This window comes from Plecotus auritus, assembly GCF_963455305.1.
Source record: "Plecotus auritus genome assembly, chromosome: 2".
Lineage (NCBI taxonomy): Eukaryota > Metazoa > Chordata > Mammalia > Chiroptera > Vespertilionidae > Plecotus > Plecotus auritus.
Window position 1 is genome coordinate 185,573,659 of NC_137771.1, and position 27,326 is coordinate 185,600,984.

Here is a 27,326-nt window from a genome sequence, read left to right on the forward strand (position 1 = left end):
TTTTATAAGTAAATGGGAGATGGTGACATAATCACAAAACAACGTACGTCGAGTCCGACGTAACCCAAGGACTAACTGTAACTGAAGGAGCCATGATAAGAAGCCAGGAGCAGCAGCCACAGCACAATTTGCATTAGTCTTACACACAGAGTATCATTTCATAGTCAAAAAAATGACTAAAATTAAAAAGAATGATGATCTTTTTGGCTTATATTAAAAAGTGCGTAGGAACGTGCACCAAACTCCCTGCAGCGTTTACTTCCTGTGTGGACGGTGTGGCTGAAATCACCTCTCAGTATTCAGCATCTCCTGCATGAAGTCCCTCCAGAGAAATTTTAGAATGAGGTGTCAAGAAAATGTTTGTTTCTTCTAGGAAGTATTATGTGGTTAGTTTCTTTTCTCTCACAAATAGTGTACACTTTATGACTGATAATGCTTCTTGTTGTGGTTTGGCAAATTTTATTAACTATATAGGATATTACTATTTGTAGATCTAAATAACTTAGGCTTTATTTTCTCATTCTACTTATGTTTTCCCAAATCTCAAGATTTTATTCTTATTTTTTCTATACTACTTTGTTGTTCATTTTCTCATCTAACCTTAATTTCTTTGTGGAAAGAATAAGTTGTAAATTTGTAAGTAAATGCCACAATCACCAGGTATTTGTGTGTGTGTGTGTATTTACCTGGGTAAACAAAGTGGTTTTTTGTCCAGATATGACTTTCAATGTTTGTTGTCCTTGAGCAGAAGATGTGCTGACTCCCAGTGTACCTTGGACCACTGACCCAGTAGTCAGCTGTTTTCCAGATGTCTGGGGTGATGGCTGGCCAACTAAAAATGTACCCTAAGTTAGAAAAAATAAAGACCGAATCAGTAACTTGTTAAATTCAAATAACTTCCTCTGATCCTTTAAATCACAACGTCCCATGTTACAAGCTACAATGTTCCCTTATTCTGCAACTCAGCCACAGTAACTGGAAAGAATAGTGCTTGGTGTCACTACCAAGTTATCCCTACTTCTCAAACTTTGCACAGTAGCTACAGAGCAGGTGTGAGAAACTTAAGTTATGTAATCTAGTCCTGAAAGCTGGATTTAATCACTCAGACTGATTACTATCCATCCCTCTCAATAAAAATGTCTGGAACCAAAATTCCATGACTTTCCTTAGAGGAGAGCCAAGACTTTGTGACAAGGGGAATAAGGCGGAAACCCGGTCCTCATCTTGAATCCAACCTAACTCCAAATACCACAGTCTGATAGCATCTCTTTGGTTACTCCTTTCTGAGAGAACATTTTGAACTGCACATTAAGACTGTTTATTACCTCATAGATTTGGGAAGCATTAGCAGAGTGAAAATCTTTCTTTGTGTCAGAAAGATCTGGGTTTAAATTCAAAGCCTGCACTGGCTTAGCAGAGAAGCCGTGAATAAGTTACTTAAGTCTTTCTGAATTTCTACTCTATTTTCTGTCAAAACAAAACAATATAGATTTATAACATTTATAACAAACTAGAGGCCCAGTGCAGAAATTCGTTCATGGGTAGGGTCCCTAGGCCTGGCCGGTGATCATGGCCAATTGGGGCCTTCCTTCCTCCAACTGCCAGCTGCTGGCCGGGGCCTTCCTTCATTCCGTGCCACCCCCCTGGTGGTCAGCACATGTCATAGCGAGCAGTCGAACTCCCGAGGGGACAATTTACTTATTAGCTTTTTATTATATAGGAGGACTAGAGGCCCAGTGCACAAAATTCGTGCGTGGGGGGGGGGGGGGTCCCTTCAGCCCAGCCTGCACCCTCTCTAATCCGGGACCCCTTAGGGGATGTTCGACTGCCAGTTTAGGCCCGATCCCAGGGACCTCACAATCTGGGACCACTGGCTCCTAACTGCTCACCTGCCAGCCTGATCACCCCTAACCACCACTGCCTGGCAGCCTGATTGCCCCTCACTGCCCCCCCCTGCCGACCTAGCTGCCCCCAACTGCCCCCCCCCCCCCCCAGCCTGGTTGCCCCCAACTGCCCCTGGCCGGCCTGGTCACCCCATGCAGCCTGTTCAGTTGTTTGGTTGTCCCTCACTAACCCCCCTGCCGGCCTGGTCACCCCACGCAGCCTGCTGTTCAGTCGTTTGGTCATCCTTCACTAACCCCCCTGCTGGCCTTGTCACCCCACGCAGCCTGCTGTTTAGTCGTTACTGTGAGGGCGTCCTGACCAATTTGAATATTACCCTTTTATTAGTATAGACAATATAGATTTATAACAGCTAAAAATGTCAGTTTTTGACTCCTAATCCCAGAGCTGTAATGGTAAATCCAGTATAGCTAAAATCAGTTCTTAAATAACGGAATGATTTAACAGACACCAGTCATAATGAGCAGACCTGAGGAGTTTGCTTGAGAATGTAAGATGTGTAGGTCAGGTGCTGGGATATCCCTCCAGGCCCAGCGGGGCTTTGGGCTCCTCCTGTTCCTCCCCCTCCTCCACTGCTGCCACCTCCACTGCCACTGCCTCCAGCACCACCAGCACTACTGGCAGCTGAGCCGGACTGCAGGTCTGCAAATACAACGAATGACAGCAACATCATAAAAAGTATCAAGAAGCTTAACAGAAAAACAGGTGAGCCCAGAGATATTTCCTTTACAGCACCATTCCCTCCCTTTCCTATTCTTCTTCTTTCTCTGACAAGAGAGAGAACTTCCTAGAGTTGAAGAGTGACATCTGTTTACTTTCAACTGCATGAGTTGATTAGTTCAGCTCTGAGTACAATGAAGAACTTACCTTTGACAACTGTTTTGACTTAGTAGTGGAAGTTCATGAGAAAGTCTGATACTGACATTTTCTAACCAACTATTTTTTAAAAAAATATTTTTGTTGATTTCAGAAAGAAAGGGAGAGATAGAAACATCAATGATGAGAATCATCGATTGGCTGTCTCCTGCACGGCCCCTACAGGGAATTGAGCCAGCAACCTGAGCATGTGCCTGGATTAGAAATCTAACTGTAACCTCCTGGTTCATGGGTCGATGCTCAACCACTGATTGATTTTAATCAGCCCTTCAAGGTACTCACTGACATGCTTCCAAACTTTTAGGCATCTGATTCATTTTCAGTGGAACTGCTAGAATTTAGTGTGATTTTACAGTACTCTCTCTTTCCACCCCCCTGGAAAAAATTATGACTTTCTTCATATTTATGATGACTCCAGGGTCCCATTCTTTTTAGCTCTTCAAATTCCACTTTAAAGCCCATGGACCCTTTTTGCTTCCCTTTGGGTAACATACTGTACATTAATTAAATCTAAGTAACTGATGAATTCTGGAATGAAGAAAAAAATTAGTATGAAGAAAAAAACACCAGGGTAAGAGACTGGAAATCACCCATTAGAGTCAATAAACAAAATGGTGATTAGCATTTTGGCAGGAGTGGCTAATTTCTTTTTTTTTTTTTTTTTTAAATATATTTTATTGATATTTTACAGAGAGGAAGGGAGAGGGATAGAGAGCCAGAAACATCGATGAGAGAGAAACATCGATCAGCTGCCTCCTGCACACCTCCCAACTGGGGATGGGCCCGCAACCAATGTACATGCCCTTGACTGGAATCGAACCCGGGACCCTTGAGTCTGCAGGCCGACGCTCTATCCACTTTGGCAGGAGTGGTTAATTTCTAATAAACTTGATTGCTGTACCAATTGTACTTCTGATTCAGAGGAAAATAATTCCTTTTACCTTTCCCTTTACAACACTACTCAAAGTGTTTTTCTCTGTATGTCAAAGCAGTTTACGTAAGTCTCATAAACCACTTAATTCCTTGGGGCTTTAAGACATACATTTAGGCTGAGCCAGTACTTCTCTTTCCATCTCCAAACCTAGCACACTTACAAAGCATATCTGAACAATGGCAAGTGGAGACTCTTGATCCAAGTCCTATTCCTGTCTCCTTTAAAAGAGAAATAGGTTCCAGCTACTGGAAGTATAGAACTTCTCCCCAGGTATCACTTGTTGTCAGTTACCTCTGAAAGGAAGACCTTTCTTCATTTACAGTTCACACAGACAGCTTTCTCCCAGCACAGCCTCAAGAGCCATCTCTCTTCAGTGTAATCCGTCCCTGATCCCAAACTCTGAGTAGATAAACCCAAAATAATAGTGCCACCTCTTAAGACTATGATTACTTAAAGCTAATTCTAGTTAAATTATGCACTTAATGTTTTAAGTGCATTTGGGCAAATACTACCATTATGCCACCAAAGCTATGGAAATGCTTCCTGAAACAGGTAAAAACTGAGCCTCAGGTGGATGAGATGAACATACCCAGAGACCCAAGAACCAAACGAGTTAATGATGGACTAACTAGCACTGTTGGTGGCTCGCAGGATGGCTCCTTGAGGGATGAGCAGCAGTTTTCCTTTTCCTGAAGGGTTCTTGCTGTTTGTTGTAAGGTAAAGTTTAGTGCCAGGTGGCAAATTTGCCAAGTTGGCCAAGTTAGTGGCTGGTAGCTGCAATGTTGCCATTACTAAAATGATAAAGAAGAAAAAGAGAAGAAAGACAGTAAGATAAAATGGAACTAGGGCAATGCCATCTCTAAAATTAAAACACAGAATAATAAAATACTTATTAAAAAGCGATTAAAAAAGTAAACTCTAAAGTTTGTTTCTCAGATACACAATGCTTTAAAGGCAGATATTCTTAAATAGCATGCCTTCACAGAAACCACACATCAAAGCCTAGAACACATTCAAATGTTTAATATCTCAAAACGCTGCAATGACTGAACAAAGTTTTAAGTATGAAATACAACCCAAAGTGGAAATGAGGACAAATGAAAATTATTCTTCAAACCTAAAAGCAGTATCATAAGAAACAAGCTGTATTTTTATTATTACTGCTAACACACACACACACACACACACACACACACCTTACTAGGTTTTCTAGACAGAACCAAATACCAAATAAAATCACTAGCAAGAACTTTTTGGTAGGCACTGCTGCTGAGTACCCCCAAACAGTATTAGTTACCTGAACCCTGGGATCCACTCTTCTGGGGACCAGCAGCAGTGACCTGGGCCTTGGTTAATGTTTGCACTGGCTGAGCGACAATGGTTCCTCCACCTCCACTCACAATTGCTTTGGCAACTCCTTGGGTCACAACTTGCTTTGGACCAACTGCTTTGGCGACGGAAGAGCTGGCCTTGGCCACGAGGATTTGGCCACCACTGATTGCCACTGCCTGTTTCACTGTTGAAGGTAAAGTAGACCCAACTGGCACCCCAACAACCTGTTGAAAACAGAGGAAAGTCCAGCAGTGCTTCTTCTTAAAGTCCTTCGAGAACACTTAGAACAGTCACTGTGTGCTAGCAAAGAACAAAGCACAGTCCTAGATACAGTACTTGGGTCTAATCCAATGTAGGAAGGCAACCTATGATAGATGCGAACAGCAATATTTCTTACAATTTGGAAATTTTTACAATAAGAGGTTATAATTTTTCTCTTAACCCCAGCTACTATTACTTGTTTTAATTATACAAATATGTGTTTTCATAGAAAATTCAGATGTGTAAGAAAAAATCCTACTCATTCAGAAAAAAAACCCTCTCAAAATTTTTAGTGAATTTAATTCTAATTCTTTTTAATATTCATTTTAAATCAGATTAGGATCACACAAATAATTCTGTAATTTCTAATTCTTTATCATATCACAAGCCTTTACCAGTTGTTTTTTAAATACATTTTTAGATAACCAAGTAATAATATAATAGAACTGATTTATCATAACGTATATAAATATTTCATAACTGCACGGATATTTAGGTAATTTTAAACTTTACATTACGAAAAACTGTGCAATAAACATTCTCATATATGGACTATAAACCCCACTATGAAAATGTAAATATCATCTCTTTTTTTAAAAAAATATATTTTATTGATTTTTTACAGAGAGGAAGGGAGAGGGATAGAGAGTTAGAAACATCGATAAGAGAGAAACATCGATCAGCCACCTCCTGCACACCCCCTGCTGGGGATGTGCCCGCAACCAAGGTACATGCCCTTGACCAGAATCGAACCTGGGACCCTTCCGTCCGCAGGCAGACGCTCTATCCACTGAGCCAAAACTGTTAGGGCTAAATATCATCTCTTCATTTTTTTAAATAACCATATATATATAAATACATTTTTATTGTTTTCAGAGAGGAAGGGAAAGGAAGAGAGAGATAGAAACATCAATAATGAGAGAGAATCACTGATCAGTTGTCTCCTCCATGCTCCCTACTGGGGATCAAGCCTGCTACCTGGGCATGTGCCCTTGACCGGAACTGAACCTGGGACCCTTTGGTCTGCAGGCCAATGCTTTATCCATTGAACCAAATTGGCTAGGGCAAATATCACCTCTTCTGTAACCCCTTCTATATTACCTCTCTCTGAAACTATTTCTTTATCTCTAGAACTCCTTCCTAACAATGATGTCACCTCTTCCAACTTATTTTTTCCCTTGCAACTGATTTTTAAGAAGCCATCTCTTTCTATATCAGGGGTGGGCAAACTTTTTGACTCGAGGGCCACAATGGGTTCTTAAACTGGACCGGAGGGCCGGAACAAAAGCATGGATGGAGTGTTTGTGTGAACTAATATAAATTCAAAGTAAAGGAGCGGAGGGGAGAGCAAGAGAACCGGATAGAACAGCCGGATCCGGCCCGCGGGCCGTAGTTTGCCCAAGGCTGTTCTATATACTTCTAATCTTTCCTAAAGGTAGACACTTGGTTAGAAATGGAAAAGTGTAAACTAAAAGAATATTTAAATGACTTTTTAAAAAAAGACCCCAGTACCCAAATTATGAACATTAGAAATATCTGGTTCTGAAAATACTATAGAGTGAACTCTTTCAAAGTGAGAAAATACTACAGAGCTCTTTTAAGACAAAATAGTAGGATGCTCAATTAGAAGAAACAATTTATTTCATAAAAAGACCTTCTTCACCAGAATCTAGATGAAAACATTTTTACAAGAATGGCAAATGATCTACCTTCAAAAGGCAAAAAAGAAAGTAGAAAGTACTTTCCCCATCAGATTGGAGGGGAAAATTTTAAGTCTGATAACACCAAGAATTGGCTGGAGGATATGAAGAAACAGGAGCTTTTGTTCATTGCTTAAGTATATCTGTACTTAAGTATATCTGCCACTCAGAGAGGAACTGGCATCCTATATAATAAAAGAGTAATATGCAAATTGACCGTGCCTCCACTACACCCACGAAGCCACGCCCACCAGCCAATCAGGAGCAAGTATGCAAATTAGCCCAACCAAGATGGCTGCAGCCTCGGAGAGAGCAGGAGGCTTGGGTTTCCCCGGCAATGGAGGAAGCCAAGCTTTCGGCCTGCCTTGGCCTCCGCTTAAGGCTACAAAGTTTCAATTATAGAAGATAAATAAATCCCAACAAAAATGGCTGCGGCCACAGAGAGCAGGAGGCTTGGCTCCGCTCAAGGCTACAGTTTCAATTATAGAAGATAAATAAATCCCAGATACCAGGGCCTCCGCTTGGGTCGCCGGGGGGCGTGGCCAGCCTGCAAACCACCATAGGCCCCTCACCCAGGCTGCTCCACACCCCAAGGGAACCCCCACCCTGATCCAGGACACCCTTCAGGGCAAACCAGCTGGCCCCCACCTGTGCACCAAGCCTCTATCCTATCTAATCCTATCTAATAAAAGAATAATATGCAAATTGACCATCACTCCAACACACAAGATGGCTGCCACCATGTGGTCAAAGATGACTGCCCCCATGTAGACACAAGATAGCCACCACAAGATGGCCAGCAGGGGAGGACAGTTGGGAGGGACCACATCTGCAAGGGAGGGCAGTTGTGGGTGATCAGGCCAGCAGGGGAGGGCAGTTGGGAGAAACCAGGCCTGCAGGAGAGGGCAGTTGGGGGTGACGAGGCCGGCAGAGGAGGGAAGTTGGGGGCGACTGGGCCTGCATGGAAGGGCAGTTGGGGGGAACCCAGGCCTGCAGGGGAGAGCAGTTAGGGGTGACCAGGCCTGCAGGGGAGGGCAGTTAGGGGTGACTAGGCCTGCAGGGGAGGGCAGTTAGGGGTGACCAGGTCTGCAGGGGAGGGCAGTTAGGGGCAAACAGGCTGGCAGGGGAGCAGTTAGTCATCAATCAGGATGGCAGGGGAGTGGTTAGGGGGTGATCAGGCTGGCAGGCAGAAGCAGTTAGGGGCAATCAGGAAGGCAGGCAGGCGAGCAGTTGGGAGCCAGCAGTCCTGGATTGTAGAGGGATATCCGACTGCCCGTTTAGGCCCGATCCAGGTAGGATCAGGCTTAAACAGGCAGTCAGATATCCAGGGGTCCCAGATTGGAGAGGGTGTAGGCTGGGCTGAGGGACACACACCCCCATGCACAAATTTCGTGCACCGGGCCTCTACTATCTAATAAAACTGAGAATTCACAAAAAACATGTTGTAGCAATTTTACTTTTAAGAATATAGTTGGCCCCTGACCATAGGCGTTTGGGATACCGATATCCCCACATTAAAAAAATCCAAGTATAACTTTTGTCTCCCCCAAAACTTAACTGCATCAGGTATCCTTCATAGGGGCTGGTTTCAGGAACCCCTGCAGATACCAAAATCCACGGATGCTCAAGTCCCCTATATAAAATAGTGTAGCTCAAAGGATATAGTTAGCCCTCTGTATCTGTGGACTCCCAACCACAGATCAAACAGTACAGGTTTTTCTTGAAAAAAATCTGAGGAAGTGGACCTGTGTAGTTCAAACCTATTTGTTCAAGGGTCAACCGTATCTTTTATGTAAATCTTCCAATACACAAACATTACATGTTATTTATAGCTATGTGTTTACATAATAAAAGTGTGGACTGAAGAACTACACATTCAATTTCATGATAGTGTTGGTTGGTTTTGGAAAGAACAAAGTGAACTTCATCTTTATTAATCATGTTTTATTTGAAGAAAAATGATTTAAATTAAATATGAACATGTTAATTTAGGGAGGAGGATATGTGAGTAATGACTATATTATTCTCTATTTTAAAGAATTCTAAAGATTCTTAGAATCTTTCTTTTTTAAAAAAATATATTTTATTGATTTTAGAGAGGAAGGGAGAGGGAGAGAGAGAGAGAAACATCAATGATGAGAGAGAACCATTGATTGGCTGCCTCCTACACGCCCCCTACTGGGGATCGAGCCCGCAACCCAGGCATGTGCCCTTGGCTGGAATCGAACCTGAGACCCTTCAGTCCGCAGGCCGACGCTCTATCCATTGAGCCAAGCCAACTAGGGCTAGAATCTTTCTAAATTAAAAAATAGTATTACTTAAGAGGTGGGACAAAATGATAAACCAAATACAACTGGTGAATGGAATATTTAAGTTAAATAATTACTAAATCATACATGGTTTCTTTTCAAAGAATGTAAATATAGAGAAATGCACTTGCCATGTGCTTGGATAATATGACTGATGTAAAGAAAATGGTCCCTCCCTAGCCAGTTTGGCTCAGTGGATAGAGTGTTGGCCCTCGGACTAAAGGACCCAGGGTTCGATTCCAGTCAAGGTCATGCACTTCGGTTTCAGGCTCCATCTCCAGCCTTGGCTGGGGCATGTGTGGGAGGCAGCCAATCAATGTGTTTTTCTCACATCAATGTTTTCTCTCTCTGTCTCTACCCCTCCCTTCCACTCTCTCTAAAAATTAATGGAAAAATATCCTCAGGTGAGAATTAACAAAACAAACAGAAAATGGTCCCCTAATCAATTGACATGAACCACAGTATAATATAGAGGAAAGAGTACAAGTTTTTCTAAACAGACCTGTTTCCCAGTTTTCTTTCATCAGTCAGTAACTGGGTTAAGTTATTTAACCTTTTTGAGCTTTAGCTTTAGACACCTCATCTATAATATTTACCTCTTAAGATTCCGAGGCATAAATGAGAATAAGTTTATGAAATGCCAAGCTAACCTGGCACTCATTAACTAAAGAAAGGTAATCCATGAAACCCCACGAGACTCAATGGAGAGAAAAGAGCCACAGGACAAGCATTTGTCAATGTCTTCAGCATTTGTCCAGGGCAGAGGACCCTAGATTGTTAGTCAAAGAGAAATTAAAGTATGTAACATCTGATGTCTGCTTTAGAATATTCCAGAAGGTTAGCAAACATTTTGATAATTGTTGAAACTGGATAATGGGCACATGGGATTCATTATAATAGTTTCTCCACTTTTATGTAAGTTTAGAGAGGAGGGAAGGAAAGAAGGAAGAAACAAAAGAATTAAAGAACCAATTTTTAAAAAAGCAAGTTAACCTATAATGAAGAGAAATTATCCCAGCTATCCTGGCGTGGTTGAACCAATCCCTTAGGATTACCCAAATCTCTTTATTCTGACTACCAGCCTCATTCTGCAGGCAACGGAGTTGGGCAAGTCATTCCCCCTAGAGATGTGGAGATATAAAAACTCTTCTTACTAATCAAAAAGCTTTCTGTGCATCATAAAAAAAAAAGTTTATTAATAGCAGAAAAATATTTTTGGTGTATAGCAGAAACTGCCAGTTGAACCTCAATATTCCTTCGTTTCTCTCATAGAGGCCCCAATTTTCAGCTAGGGATACAGTCCCATAGAATACTGACTATATCTCCCAGCCCCCACACAAGTAGGTTTGGTCATCTGATTTCTGGCTAAAGGCACATGAACAGAAGTGGTAAGTGCAACCTTTGGGTTATGCTTCTCCCCTCCACCCTTCTCTTCTCTCTCCAAGCTGGCCAGGAATGTGAATACGGTAGCTTGAGATGAAGTAGCTCTCTTAGTTCTTAAGATGAAAATAAAATTTTGAGAATGACAAAGCAACTAAACAGAAGTCTAGATTCTTGATGATTGTGGAATCAACACAGAACTGCCCACTGTCTTTTATGTATGAGAGAAATAAACTTACTTAAGTCTTTGAGTTTTGGATATCTTGGGTTACAGCAGTTGAACTTTTTTCCTAAGACAAGTCTTCACATTTCTTAAATATATCAAATATAATAACCTATTGCATAAATTAAATTATACATAATCTATTTTCATGTTCCTAAAGAAAGCCAAGTTCTTAAAGAAAATAATACATACATATTGGACCTATTTTAATTTCTTCCCCCAAATTCCATGCATCTGACTTGCTTTTCCCTCCATGTGCCAATCTCTATCCTTACATTCAATTGCTTCAAAATTTCCAGGATATGACACAATCTCTCCCAGAGCCAAATAAAATGTGGTATCCTAAGTTGGTCACAGGAGGGCAGTTTTTCGTAGACAAGCTTATCCACTAGGAGCATAGCACTCACAGGATAACAGCTCCTCCTTTGTTCTAAAATAACTGAGAATGCGTAAGTCTGATATTCTACTGGGGGGAACTCTACACACAGCTGTCTATGGACACCACAAGGAAGGCTCTTAAGTAGGACACAATAACCACAAATTAGCTTTGCGTGGTTTTTTTTTAAACAATACAACATTTTGGCTTAAAACCTTCTCTATATTCCCAATTTCCTTTTAGTTTTACAAGGCAGACACCCTTTATTCTGTATTGTTATAAATATATCACTTTGATGCAATGTTTCTATTTCTGCCTTTCCCGCGCCCTTTACAGACCTTTGCAAGTCAGCAAGATTCTGTATACGCTTTTTTTGCTATCTATACTGCTTAACTCCCACATGAACCCACTAATTCCATTCCCTTTTCATGTCAAAAGCAGTACCTCTCTCTACTTTCATGAATATGATATGCTGTGTTTTTATTGTGCCGAAGTTGTAGAGAAGGTAAAACACCATTTGGTTTACCCTTCCGTTTTCCAGCAGTTTCTACAAATGCACTTCAGCAATAACCAGGGTGTACTTGCAGATGTTTTATAAGTGGTTCTAAAATCTTTGCGTGGTTTTTACCTGGATCCATCTGTAGCTATGTAGTCTAACCAAAATATCTAAAACCTTTTTCTACTTTAAAGTATTCCTCTAAAACAATTCTCTCTCCCTAGACAGGCTGGCTCTCAAGTTGAAAAGCAAACACTTCACATAATGTTCTCAAGAGCTTTAGAATATATCTGCCCTAAAAGTGAGATAATTTAACTCTGGATGTTCTAAAAGCATGTTTAGGTTATGTCTCGCAAATCTTAATTAGTTCTGGAATGAGGAGTCTTGGAGTCAGCAGACCTGGGTTCAAATCCTGTCACTTATTAGCTATAAAACACAGATCTATGTGCAATTTTACAGTTCTCCCAACACATAATTCCCCACACCTCCAAATTATAAAGAAAAGAAACTCTCCAAAGAGCCAAGAATTATTAAACAGATCACACAGCATGGACATCAGAGGTATAAACTACGGTACTCTCCTATCAGAAAGTCAGTAAAACAGTAGACCTTGGTCCTGTCAGTTACCCACTTTAGACTGAATCATGTGGAAAGCTGTGCTCAGGAAGTCAATCACCCTCACTGGCAGAGATAACATTGTGCCCTGTGCCTCTGACTGTTCCAGGACCCTCTATAAGACATGCCTGCTCTGGTCAATGGTTAAAGAGCAGATGGATTGCATGTCGACTAACTTGCTTTTTTCAGTGGGGCTTTCATCTACAGGCTTTTCCGGGATCAGCAACCCTGTCACCTATATCTTTTCAGCACTTATTTCAATTATTTAGGCAAAGAATGGCCATACTTGTTACCTCCCCATCCCTACCCAACACAAACCTTGGAGGGCTGAATCTTTGGTGACTGAGCAGTCCCTTCTCCAGCAGCTATGACCTGTTTTTGAGGGGACACAGCTATCATGTGACCCCCTTTCACAGTCACATACTGGGGGAGTGGTGACTGGCTGACAGCTCCAGTTGTGGGCACGTGAGAGGCTTCGCCAGGTTCCTGTTTGATGATTACCTTGCAACAAACATGATAATGATACTGAATAAACATCCCAAGAAAAGAGCTACTAATACCTGAATCTATTCTGTTCATAGGAATGAATAAATTAATGAAGCCTGGTCTATAAAGAATGGCTCCACCAAAAGACTAAAAACACGGCTTAAAGGAAGCCCATAACAGCTATTAAAGGGACAAAGCAGGATCTGGACTTGATCCTGTGTATCTACAAACTCAACCTACGCGTTTGTTTTAGATACTGGCACACTGGCAGCGCAGAGAAACACTCTGTGCTCTCTCCAGTGGTCATCTCCCTGGGCTCCAAGGGCTGCCCTGTGGACGCCACTGAATAAATGGAAGCATGTCTCCAAAAGAGCATCTGGCTTAGAACTGAGGCTGATTAAAAAGTTACATGTTCTGAGGTAGTGTCAACCAACTCCAACATGCCACAAAAAAGACTATGTAAGACCATACTGACTTGCAGGATGATCCCTGAAAAAATACTCACTTTTGTGAAAGCTCCAAGTCCTCCAGTTATAGGTTTGGGGCTTTGAACCTTAGGGTGACTCCCAATTGGGCAAAGAGGTGGCATAGATGCAAACAAAGAATCCTCCTGCTGTGAATGTAAAAATACATATTGTACAATTAAGATAAAACGAGTGACTTTAGATACTTTATAGTCATATTTAATATAAATCTGTAACATTCCCTAGCACTATAAACAACCAAAACCAAACCAAAACAAAAAGCCCAAAACTCTTTGGGGTCTTCTAAGCCTCAACATCTGCATTTTAATATTATTTTAGAAACTACATGCGCCTGGCTGGTGTGGCTCAGTGGTTGAGCATTGACCTATAAATCAGGAGGTCAAGGTTCGAATCCCGGTCAGGGCACATGCCCGGGTTGTGGGCTCAATCCCCAGTGGGGAGCATGCAGGAGGCAGCGGATCAATGATACTCTCATCATTGATGTTTCTCTCTCTTTCTCCCTCTCCCTTCCTCTCTGAAATCAATAAAAATATATTAAAAAAGGAAACCAAATGCAAAGCAAGACTAGTAATTGGCAGGAAGCCACTCATCTGTGCCCCCCTGTATGCCAGAAGATGCCTATCACACTACCTCTCCTATTTGGTCAACTCACTGGTTTCCGAGTCTAGTCTCCTGCCAAATGGTAAACTAGTAAAGGACAGGCACTATGTTTTTTTTCTTTCCTATCACTAGAGCCTAGGCACTAAATACATGAATGAAACAGGCAGTCAGTGTTTGAGCATATTGTTTTTATAATACTTGACTTGTTGTCTGTACTCAGAATAAATACCCAGGACACAGGGAAATTTTTCAATAAACATTTAAAAAACTAAACAACAAAAAGAACTTAAACAAATAGCAACTGTAAAGACAGCAAAAGTCAACATTTAAAATACTGTCGTCTCCAATTCTCAAATACAAAATGCAAATCTCAGAGTCAATTTGTCATAAATAAATGTTAGGGGCAAGAAACAAAATTATTACAATTTAGACATCTGTATAAACACAGTGCTCACACATTACACTGAATTTAGAGAAAAACCTTGCCTTGGACCAGGAAACTATTCAATATCATCACCATTAAGTGCCTAAGTATAAGAAATGCAATGTTAGCACACAGTCATGTAAGAGATGATCTCTGAATTCTTGGCAATTCTCACACAGGAGTTTATACCTCAAAACTCCAGCCTTTAGACAGCCATGACAATGACAAATAAATTGAATAACTTAACCAAACAACAAGCATTGTCTTTGCCAAACAGTGAACAGATAGCTAGCACTTTGATCTGAATGGAATTCCAAATTTCAAAGTACTTATTCCCTGAAAAATAAAACAATAAATTTTGGAAAGAGGAATTATTTTCAGGTAACCAAATGGCTGACATGTGGAAAAGGAAATATATTTACTCCTTTTTGGTGCAAATATAGGGAAAAATAATGTTTTGCCAGATAAATATTTTTATAGGAAAAAAATTTATAACAAAGCTGCCCCCCTCCACCCAAAATATAGGCTGCCTCACTATAGTAAGTTTTCAAATAGATACCGGGTAACCAATTGACATAAGTGTTGAGAAACATTTTCTACACAAGGAAAAGATCAAGGAAAGGTAAAGAAGTCTGGAGTAAGATGATCTTCAAGATACTTATTAGCCTGAAGGTTTTACTTCATGAAGTTTGCAATATCAACTAACAAATTACTGAACTCGAACACACTGTCTTTAAAACTAGCGAAGTGCAATAATGTAATAGAAGGTTACCTTGACTGTAGATGTTACAAAACTACTTCCATGAATTTTAGGAATAGGGGAACCTGTTCCTTGGGAGGCTTGAGAGGCAGTAGAGAGCTTGTTTGTAGGACTTCCTGTAAGCAAGGCAGATTTAAAAGTATAAACAAAACAAAATTTGCAAAATGGAATTTTAAAGCATTTTCCACCACCCTTCCCTTTTCCCCACTATTTGGTTTTCATGTTTAAGGGTTGAAAACCTACAACCCTGAAACTGTTATAGAAGAAACACTTAAGGATTCATCCTACAAAGGTGACCACTTCACCATCCTGAAAAGGGACAAGCTAATAAGAATGTGTAGAATAAATAAAGTAAGTAGTTTTACTGTATAAAAACATACTATAACATAATGGAATTGGTTATTTAACAATGTGCCAAAATGTATACATTCAAGTGAATGCTAGCTCCTTCAAAGTAGTTTCACTAGAAGGAATACCTATTTGGAAATCCAGCCAACATTAAACATTTTATACTCCATTTGTACAACTGATTTAGGGTCTGATAAAAATCACTCACATTATCTACAGCCAAAAATAAGTCAAGCCTGGCTGGTGTGGCTCAGTGGTTGAGCATTGACCTATCAACCAGGATGTCACAGTTCGATTCCCGGTCAGGGCACATGCTTGGGTTGTGGGCTTGATCTCCAGTGTGGGGCGTGTGGGAAGCAGCCAATCATGATTCTGATCATTGATGTTTCTCTCTCTCTCTCCTTCCTCTCTGAAATCAATAAAAATATATTAAAAAAAAAATTCAAGACCCAAAATGGTATTTGGTCACCTACCCATTTACCAAACTTGTCTGCAAAGACGTTTGGCTGATTGCTAAAACTAAGTATCCTCAAAGCACACATATTTGGCATCCCTAAGTATATTCAAAAGGGTCTTAGGTAATTTCTGAAAGCAGCATTTTTTTAAAGGAGTTCCACAATTACAGTCACTGTTAAAGGAACCAACTTTTCCAAAACCTACCTGAAATGGCCCAACACACATTCACATGTTAAAATATTTGGGAAAGAAAGGTTTCATTACCTTACAATCATCTCTCTTATTTCATTTCTCTTTTTACCATTTCTCTTAATTAGAAGTGAAAACTACAGGAATGTTTACACTTAGGAGCATGTGTTTAAATATTCTATTTATTACCTTCAATTAAACTAATGTTAGTGAAAGTACTTAAAAAAAAACAACACCTGAAGAGCAGTCTGTAGTTACATAAGATTATATGACAAATATGGTGAATCCAAATCTGTCTCATTCTTCCTATTAGTGTTTTCTTTTTATAATGGTAAGGTACAATTTTCCTCCCAGACGCAAAATTTATCTTATTCACAGAAAAGTAAAGATGACTTTTTTATTTGACTGGGGTGAAATATACTAGTATATTGCTCACAAAGTTATTCTTGAATTAAAGCTTAATTTGGAAATAACCACATTGCTTGCAGGCCCTAAAAGAATGTCTTCCAAATGAAATAAAATCAACTCTCTCTCTCTTTTTAAATTAATTATAGCTCACTTTTAATCTAGAAACTAAAGAGAAAATGTAAGTCAATTCTTAAAAATACAACTTTTGCCTGGTTGGCGTGGCTCAGTGATTGAGCATCGACCTAGGAACCAGGAAGTCACGGTTCGATTCCTGGTCAGGGCACATGCCCAGGTTGCGGGCTTGATCCTCAGTGGGGGTTGTGCAGGAGTCAGCCGATCAATGATTCTCTCTCATCATTGATGTTTCTCTCCTCTCCCTTCCTCTCTCTGAAATCAATAAAAATGTATATTTTTTAAAATACAACTTTTATAAAAAAGAGTAAATCTCCCTCAGAAAAACAGCACTAGTGTTACTCATGTATTCCCTCCTCTTGTTATGGATGGAGATTTCATTTTCCCATTATATGGCTATTAAGTGACACTAGGATTTCATCTTTAAAAAAGATCAAATCTTTTGGATCACATAAATATTGATCAAACACACACCTGTAGTGGGAGTGGTGGCTCCAATAACCTGCCCTGGCTTGTCCATGATAACATAAGGGTTACTAATAACAGAGCTGGCAGTGCCTTGCTTCACATGGACTGGAGTGGAAGTTGGGGTTCGAGGCAATGGTGATGGACTTGGCGTTGATATGGGGGAACCTTTATTAATTAAAAAGAGAAAAAATAAACTAAACAAAATAGATATATTCAACCCATCTAAGAAGATGCTGGAAGATAATGAAAGAAGGACAGGGATGCCAGGACAAAGGTGACAAATCAGGAAAAGTGAATGAGAATGTCTATTTCAGGTACTGAGCAGCGGCAGTAGCAGCAGCCTCGGTGTAGCTGAGGCCAGGGACTAGTGTGTTTCCCTCTCCACAGCCTTATCTGGTGACCAGCAGCATTAGCATCTGCATCATCTGGAAGCTTGTTAGAAACGGATTCTGAGGTCCTACCCAGACCTACCAAATATAAATCTGTATTTTAACAAGTTCCCCTGTAGGCACATTAAAGTTCAAAATGCAGCGCTTTACATAACAGTGTGAAACTGTTGAATCCCTGGATAATAAATCTCTTAACAACTTAGGCAGGTTGTATTCGAAGATGCTAAAATTAGGGAGGAAATTAGTAAGCGATAAACTGGACTTAGGAACCAGGAGTCTTGATTTGGGATTAATTTCCAATAGGAAAATAAGAAATTCACCCACCCAAAAGCAAAGTCTCTGTCAATACTATGTCACAGCCACAATCCAGAGAGATTCATGTTCCCACAGAATATGCTCAAAGGGTTATCAATATACCATTAAACATCTTATATTGTCTTCTAGTGATCCAATTAGTCATTCCTCAATTATTCTCTAAACTTCAAACCAATTTACATATTCAACATCTACCTCTGAAGCAGCCACTTCCACAGTGATTCTAATTGGTAGATAAAATTATACATTCTTTACTAATCATAAATTTCAAAGACTTGGATCATATTACTGCTTAGTCTTCTATTTTTAACAACAAAGACTCCCTCCTTCACCTTCATTTAAGTACAAGAGGCCCGGTGCACAAAATTCATGCACAGGGTTGTGTGTCCCTCAGCCCAGCCTGCACCCTCTCCAATCTTGGACTCCTCTCACAATCCAGGACTGCTGGCTCCCAACTGCTCGCCTGCCTGCCTTCCTGATTGCCCTAACTGCTTCTGCCTGCCAGCCTGATCACCCCCTAACCACTCCCCTGCCAGCCTGATTAATGCCTACCTGCTCCCCTGCCAGCCTGTTTGCCCCTAACTGCCTTCCCCTGCAGGCCTGGTCACCCCTAACTGCCCTCTCCTGCAGGCTTGGTCACCCCTAACTGCCCTCCCCTGCAGGCCTAGTCCCTCCCAACTGCTCTCCCCTGCAGGCCTGGGTCCCTCCCAACTGCCCTTCCATGCAGGCCCGGTCGCCCCCAACTTCCCTCCTCTGCTGGCCTGGTCACCCCTAACTGCCCTCTCCTGCAGGCTTGATCACCCCCAACTGCCCTCCCTTGCAGGCCTGGTCCCTCCCCTGCTGGCCATCTTGTGGCAGCCATCTTGTGCCCACATGGGGGCAGCCATCTTGTGTGTTGGAGTGATGGTCAGTTTGCATATTACTATTTTATTAGATAGTATAGAGGCCTGGTGCATGGGTGGGGGCCGGCTGGTTTGCCCTGAAGGGTGTCCCGGATCAGGGTGGGGGTTATCTTGGGCTGTAGGGTGGCCTGGGCGAGGGGCCTGTGGTAATTTGCAGGCCAGCCACGCCCCCCGGCAACCCAAACGGAGGCTCTGGTATCTGGGATTTATTTATCTTCTATAATTGAAACTTTGTAGCCTTGAATGGAGGCTAGGGCAGGCGGAAAGCTTGGCTTCCTCCATCGCCAGGGAAACCCAAGCCTCCTGCTCGCTCCGTGGCTACAGCGATTTTTGTTGGGATTTACTTATCTTCTATAATTGAAACTTTGTAGCCTTGAGTGGAGTCCATGGCCGGCCAGGGCGTGTGGGAAGCTTGGCTTCCTCCATTGCCGGGGAAACCCAAGCCTCTTGCTCGCTCCGTGGCCACAGCCATCTTGGTTGGATTAATTTGCATACTCACTCCTGATTGGCGGGTGGGCGTGGCTTGTGGGTGTGGCGGAAGTACGGTCGATTTGCATATTATTCTTTTATTAGATAGGATTATACAGAAACCTCCCAGTGCCTAAGTATTTTTACTGACTCTCTTTCAGTCTTTCCTGAGGTGGTACGGCCAAAAACATATAGTCCTACTAAAAGTTTACCTAACATAAATGTGAAATTGTTGTAAGGCCATGGAAATTCAACCTTCCTGATAATAATTGAAATGAGTAATTTTTCTCATGTAGTTAGAGTATAAAAGATATTTCAACTCCAAACTAAAAGGCCTCTACATTTACTTTATTACTAGTTGCTCTGGTTTCCATATAGAATCACAAACCATAATTCCTACTTTAAATTCAACCATAATCCTAGCAAACATTTTACCTGTGCTGCTTCTAGAAAAATTTGACCTCTCTGAATTTCATTTCTTGCTTCATTCAAAAATTGTTTCCACACAGATGACTTTTGTTTTTGCTTCCTGACACCTCTGTTCTGCTAATCAAGTGATTAGCTCACTTGTTAAATAAGCAAAAGCCCTGCTTTAGAAGAACTAAAAAAAAATTTTTTTTAAACCCCAGTATTTTGTTTTGTCATTCCAATAATTTTTATACACATCAACTTCACACACATCATCTGTATACCTGAAACAATCTTGCAGCTCATGGTGATAGGCTGGAAGGATTTCCCAGGTGACTCAGGATTAGGAACCTGACTCTGTGGCACAATTTTGCAGCTTGATGCTATTGGCTGAAAAGCTGAATTGCCATGAGAACAAAACATAACTTTCTGGGATGTTGTCATTTTGGTGGGTGTTCGTTCCAGTGAAGATGGCAAAGAATAAAATGTAGTATGCCTCTCAGTTTCAGTATTGGCTGGTAATCCTGTTTGAAATGAAACAGGCAAATGATTAAGTCGTTAATCTCTTTGCAATAATAAAATCTTACCATTGTGGGAAAAGAATGAAACAATAAAAATCCCTTATCATTTCAACAACCATTTAAGCCATTTACTAGTAATAAAATAAATACAACCCACAGTATTTATTATCCCTTTACACATTTTTGGGTGAAGTGTGTTAAAAAATAAATTTCAGCCCTAGCTGGTTTGGCTCAGTGGATAGAGCAGTGGTCGGCAAACTCATTAGTCAACAGAGCCAAATATCAACAGTACAACGACTGAAATTTCTTTTGAGAGCCAAATTTTTTAAACTTAAACTATATAGGTAGGTACATTGTTATTAACTTAATTAGGGTACTCCTAAGCTGGCCTTTGCTAAAAACTCAAGGGGCCAAAGAGCCGCATGTGGCTCGCGAGCCGCAGTTTGCCGACCGCTGGGATAGAGCATCAGCCTGTGGACTGGAGGGTCCCAGGTTTGATTCCAGTCAAGGGCATTAAATAAACAAATAAATAAATAAATAAATTTCAATTGAGTACATTTTAAAGCTTTAACTGGCTTTATTCAACGATGCATGAATCAAGCAGTGTAGCAGAGAAAAAGCAGCTCTCAGGAGCCGTACAAAATGAAACTTTTAGAGGCAGAAGGGAGCAGGAGCAAGGAAGTTATTGAGCAAAAAGCAGATCAGCTGTGGTAAGGTCACCTTTCTTAGGGGACAGCAGGGGTCTATCAGGCCAATTACCCATCTAGTGCTGATTAGGGGATTCCTGATTGACTGATTTAACATTCATTTCTGAAAGAGGCTGAAACTCTAAGTTTGAATTTGGTAATGTGAGCTTGGCATAGGTGACCACATTTGGGGCCTGTTGTCTTGTTTTTTAACAAATGTGAATATGCCTAGAATCATATTTTGTTAAAATGTTTCTTTAAAAAATTAGAAAACATATTAACTATAAACAGTACGCAAGTTCATTTTGTTCTATATTTTTATACAAATTGAAACCTGTTTAAATTAGAGAGGAGGAAAAACTCAAAAGGATTCACTTAATCAAATGATGTCCTATCTTATTAAATGCTCATAAAGAAGATGTAATTAAAATTTAAAGAGGAATAAAGTTGACATTTTATAAAAGAACAAAAATATTAACATCACATTAAAATGCAGGCTAAGAGACAAACTAATACCATTTAGAGTCAATTTTCTTTTTCTTTTTTTTTTTTTAATATATTTTATTGATTTACAGAAAGGAAGGGAGAGGGATAGAGAGTTAGAAACATCAATGAGAGAGGAACATCGATCAGCTGCCTCCTGCATAACTCCTACTGGGGATGTGCCAGCAACCAAGGTACATGCCCTTGACCGGAATCGAACCTGGGACCCTTGAGTCCGCAGGCCGACGCTCTATCCACTGAGCCAAACTGACTAGGGCAATTTTATTTCTTGTATGTAAGTTATATAAGTGAATACTTAAACATTCATTGATGATGAATCTTATCTACACGAATAAAAGAGAAAGATGCAAAATTGACCGTACCTTCGCGACGCCCACCAGCCAATCAGGAGTGAGTATGCAAATTAACCCAACAAAGATGGAGGGTTAATTTGCATACACAGGCGCTGAGCGGCCGGGGGTGGGGCGGGATGCATTGCCATGGCGATGACGCAGGCATTCTGCAATCCCCCAGTAGCTCCAGGCCTCTGGGCAGCGTGGGAAGGCGGAAAGGTGGCTCCTGGCCGGAGCCAAGGCAGAAAGGCAGCTCCGGCCGGAGCAAAGGCAGTGCCGGCAGCCAGGGGAAGGAAGGCCCATTCTTGCATGAATCTTCATGCATCGGGCCTCTAGTATTTTAAGTAAGATTAGATATTTATTATTTAAGTTTCTTGTTCACATAATTGGGAACCGGACCAGAATTACAAGAAACTACTATAATCATCAAGGAATGAAAATTTAATGGTTTTTAACTCAGAAAAGAACATAATTTTCTTCCACCTAAAGAACTGACAAAATTCAATATATTTCTGTATTTACCATATATAATCATAAAATGGCTTAAAATACATGGTATTTTAATTAATATTTACTACATGCAAGAATTGTAACTCAATTAATTAGTTGCAATTTAATAAAAGGGATTGAGTGCAACGACAGGCTGGAAAGAAACATTAAGATCTATGCTCCATGAGAACCCTTGGACATGGACAACAGTGTGGTGACTGCAGGGGGTGAGGGGGGGTGGAGGTGGAAGAGGGCATAGAGGGGATAAATGGTGATGGGAAAAATTAAATTAAAAAATATATATCTATGCTCCATGACATTGATGATGTTGGACATAATCACAACACAGGGCTGTTCTAGGATGGCTATTTACAGTTTCCCCTTGTTGAGTCAATGAGAAGTAGTTTTTCCATTAATGAAAAAGATTGATGCAACTTTATCTGCTTGATTTTAATTATGAGGATAAGAGTTCCCTAAGTTGGACTGAAAAGCCTTGATTACGGTAAAAACAGGGAAATTATCTTTGTCATACTTTTTTTTTTTTTAATATATTTTTATTGATTTCATTGATTTCAGAGAGGAAGAGAGAGATAGAAACATCGATGAGAGAGAATCATTGATCGGCTGCCTCCTGCACGCCTCCCACTGGGGATCGAGTCTGCAACCCTGGCATGTGCCCTTGACCAGAATTGAACCTGGGACCCTTCAGTCCGCAGGCTGGCGCTCTATCCACGGAGCCAAACCGGCCAGGGCCTTTGTCATTCTTTTAATGCCTATCTTTTCTCTAATATGGTTGTTAAAATAATCCACATTCTCCTCCAGTGAGATACATCTACAAACCCAAACTAGAGCAGAAATTCAGTTTTATGATATGCCCCAACCTCATGAACTTCATTCAATAAGCCTTACTTTTCTCTGAGTTACCTGTCGTAAAAGGAAGTCTTAGCGACAAAAGCATTTAACAGAGAAAATGGTTTTATAAAGTTTGTGCTGTAAAATCCAACATTAACACTGCAAAATCAGAACTAATGTTTTGTTAGGGAATCATCCAGTTACAGGAAATGTTAATGAATTCATTTACTTTGGTGAGGAGGAGGAGGCAGGGTCAACTTATTTACCATCAGTGTATCTCACAGTGGAAGAGGTTTTGTTTCTCCCTGCTCAGCTATAATTGAGACTGTGTTCAAGTCCCCTTCCCTAATGCACATGTAAGTTTATTAATTGATTTTTTCCAATTCACTATTATTACTTTGATGTTTTGCTCTATTTTATCATGTGGGAAGAATGGTATCTATTCCTTAATAAACGATGTGTCACACTTAAAGAAGACTTGTGGCCCTAACTGGGTTGGCTCAGTAGATAGAGCGTCGGCCTGCAGACTGAAGGGTCCCAGGTTCGATTCCAGCCAAGGGCACATGCCTGGGTTTCAGGCTCAATCCCCAGTAGGGGGTGTGCAGGAGGCAGCCAATCAATGATTCTCTCTCATCATTGATATTTCTCTCTCTCCTTCTCCCTTCCTCTCTAAAAAAAAAAAAAAAAAAGATTTGTGGCATGATCTAGTTTGCAACACTGATTTATTCAAGTATGTCCTGTAGAGAAGCATATAGCTTTTGTTGAATCTACAAAAATAGCAATATAACCATAAAAATAAAGTAATTTCTATTTTAAAAATTTAATGCTTTTTAGTGAGTTTTGTGTTCTACAAAATGTTAGAACTTAATGAAAGATATTTTCTGAGAAGAGTAATAAGCATTTTGGTATTTTCATAATAGTACTGGGTAGTAGAGGCAACATGCCTACTTATGGAAAATTTCCTTTTTCTGAGTCTCTGAAGGCAGCAGTTAATTATCATATTATGTAAATGAGAAAAAATGCCCCAGAATGACTCCTCCATATAAGGAAAAATACATGAATGTACAAGAAAAAAATATATTACCTTTCTCCACAGAAGTATCAGGTACTGCCTCATGTGACTGCTTTATTGGTGAGGAAGCTTTCACTGGGGCTGGAATGGTCAAAGGCAAAGACGGTGGGGCATCAGAGATGTCTGACTCGGAGGACTGTGGGTAAATGGAGTCTTCTCCAAGAGAATGCCGGTGGAGCTCAACATCCACTACCTACAAAATCGGGCAATAATTGGGCTCATGAATTCATCATAAGTGGCCCAGAAAGCCCCAAACCTTCTAAGAACACAATACTCTAAGAAAGATGTGAGAAATGATTTCTAATCATACTTCAAAGGCAATTTCCATCTCAAGAACTAAAGGATTATACCAGAATATAATCTATTCTGGTTTAACAGATAATTAGTAATACCAATCATAAAACTGAGGTCTTCCCATTTGTTGTTTCAATGCCTTAGAACACTCTTCCCCCAAATCTTTGCATGTCTGCCTCTTTCTCACCATTTGGTCTCAATCCAACGTCGTCTTCTCAGGCCTTCCCTAACCAACCTAGCTAAAGCAACCCTCTTGTCCCCCAGCTACTCTCTCCTTTATTGCACTTATTTGTAAATGAAACCTTATTTGCTTTTATGCTTACTGTATACCATCTGCCAGTTCTCAACACAACCAAGAATAGTTGAGAACAATAGCTATCTTGTGCAGAAATCTGTATCCCCACTACCTATACTGGTGCCTCGCATATACTCTGTGCTCAAAAAATATCTTCTAATATAACACGAAGTATAACTAGCTAATTATAATTATAATGACTACTGCTGATATATCATAAATTCCAAAAAAAAGGTGGCGAGGAGGTGGTAAGAAGAGAAAAAGTGAAGTTGGAGTCTCATACTTCCAGATTTCAAAACTTATAATCACAAAGCTATATTAATTAAAACAGTGTAATACTGGCATAAAAGACATATAGACCATTAGAATAGAATACACCCTCACATATATGGTAAAATTATTACATATATGGTCAAATTATTATTAAAGTACTGTTATTCTTTTTTAAAAATATGTTTTATTGATTTTTTACAGAGAGGAAGGGAGAGGGATAGAGAGTTAGAAACATCGATCAGCTGCCTCCTGCACACCCCCTACTGGGTATGTGCCCGCAAATAAGGTACATCCTTTGACCAGAATCGAACCTGGGGCCCTTCAGTCTGCAGGCTGATGCTCTATCCACTGAGCCAAACCGGTTAGGGCTATGGTCAAATTATTTTTGACAAGGATGCCAAGACCATTCAATGTGAAAAGGACAGTCTTTTACAAAATGGTGTTGAGAAAACTGGATACCCACATTCATTAGAATGAATGTGGATTTTTACCTTACACCATATACAAAAATTAATATACAAAATGGATCAAAGACCTAAAACAATAAAACTCTTAGAAGGAAACATAGGGGCAAAGCTTCGTGACATTGGCTTTGGCAATGATTTCTTGGATATGACACATAAAAACAAGTAACAAAAGAAAAAAACATAAATTGAACTATGTCAAAACTAAAAACTTTTGTGCATCCAAGGACATAATCAAGAATGAAAAGTTAAAAAAAAAAAGAGAGAATGTAAAGGTCACCCACATAATGGGAGAAAATATTTGTATTTCATATATCTAATAAGAGACTAATATCAAGAATATAGAGAGAACTCCTAAAACTCAACAAAAAAAACCCCCCAAACAATCAGATTAAAAAATAGGTAAAGGATTTGAAGACATTTCTCAAAAGAAGATATACAAATGGCCAATAAACACGTGAAAAGATGCTCAACATCAATTACCATTAGGGACATGTAAACCAAACCTGCAATGAAATGCCTGGTTACTATCAAAAAGACATAAAACAACAAATGCTGGAGAATTGGAACCCTTACACACTGTTGGTGGAAATATAAAATGGTGCTGCTGTTATGGAAAACAGTATGGCAGGCCTCAAAAAATTAAAAACAGAATTACAGTATCATCCAGCAATCTCTCTGCTGGGTATCTATCCAAAAGAATTAAAAGCAGGGACTGGAACAAACAGGCCCACATTCTTAGTATTCACAATAGCCAAAAGATGTAAGCAACTCAAGTGTTCGTTGACAGATAAATGGATAAACACAATGTAGTATATACGTATCATGAAACATTATTCAGCCTTTTTGGGAAGGAAATTCTGACACATCTACAATGTGGATAAATCTTGAAAACATTATGCTAAGTGAAATATGCCAGTTACAAAAAAACACACAAAACACTGTACAATACCACTTATATTGCATCTAGGGTAGTCAAATTCAGAGAGAGAGAAAGTAGAAGGGTGAGTGCCAGGAGCTAGAGGAAGAGGAGAATAGAGAATTATCGTAAATTGTTCCAGTTTCAGTTTTCCAAAAGGGTGACAGCAATCACTGCACAAAATGTGAATATATGTAATAACACTTAAATGTGTACTTAAAAATAGTAAATTTTATGTGTACTTTTTCACACTAAAAAATAAATAAATGAGGAGGATATAAAATTTTTCTAAATTTAGCACTCATTTTTTTCTAACTAAAAATGAAGATCAATTTTCAGTCTATTTGTTCCCAAATAATGCTATTGGGGGAAAAACCTACCGTCTCTGCTCCAAGAGTCTGCAAGCCAGTGTACGTTCTATCCAGCTATTTAAAGACAAAAGCAAGAGTTAGGTTTCACATGCTTACTTGTAAATATAATCTCATCTAACAACTCTTTCACCACAAGTTTTCATACCATAACTACTTTTTCATAATATAAACTCATCACTTCAACAAAAACCCTCTTAATATTGTGGGGAAGAATTACTCAATTAATTTTATTCAAAATTAATATAAACTTCTGACATACATGTAGTAATTATACTTTTAATATAACGAATACACTTCTAACAACCCATTCTAAGGACAATCCAAAAATGGAGGATGTTTTACAAAAAGAGATGTTTACTGCAGCATTATCTATAATCACAAAAAATAAAAGCAATATAGGTTTCTCAGACAGTAATACCATAATAGTTCTCCTAGTTTGGGAAGTCTAATCTGATGGTGGTGTGCAGAATGAAGACAGATTAGAATTAAAAAAGCTGCCAAAACCGGTTTGGCTCAGTGGATTGAGCGTCAGCCTGTGGACTGAGGGGTCCCGGGTTCGATTCCGGTCAAGGGCACGTAACTTGGTTGCGGGCACATCCCCAGTAGGAGGTG

The 27,326-nt window shown here is 40.0% G+C and overlaps 1 protein-coding gene across 4 annotated transcripts in view; it reads right to left on the reverse strand.

Annotated features, from left to right (window-relative positions):
- The window catches only part of YEATS2 (YEATS domain containing 2), a 98,133-nt gene that overhangs the window by 21,019 nt on the left and 49,788 nt on the right, over positions 1-27,326 (reverse strand). Inside the window, exons 9-19 of one of the 4 annotated variants that reach the window (XM_080655342.1) lie at positions 26,724-26,768; positions 24,111-24,291; positions 19,927-20,166; positions 17,167-17,325; positions 15,172-15,275; positions 13,396-13,503; positions 12,723-12,905; positions 5,010-5,268; positions 4,342-4,503; positions 2,372-2,544; positions 687-845 (exon numbers count right to left, since the gene is read on the reverse strand). In XM_080655342.1, coding sequence (XP_080511468.1) covers positions 687-845; positions 2,372-2,544; positions 4,342-4,503; positions 5,010-5,268; positions 12,723-12,905; positions 13,396-13,503; positions 15,172-15,275; positions 17,167-17,325; positions 19,927-20,166; positions 24,111-24,291; positions 26,724-26,768 — 1,773 coding nt within the window. Of the gene's footprint in view, positions 1-686; positions 846-2,371; positions 2,545-4,341; positions 4,504-5,009; positions 5,269-12,722; positions 12,906-13,395; positions 13,504-15,171; positions 15,276-17,166; positions 17,326-19,926; positions 20,167-24,110; positions 24,292-26,719; positions 26,769-27,326 lie in introns of all 4 variants that reach the window. The other 3 variants (XM_080655343.1, XM_080655344.1, XM_080655345.1) reach the window with 3 other exon arrangements.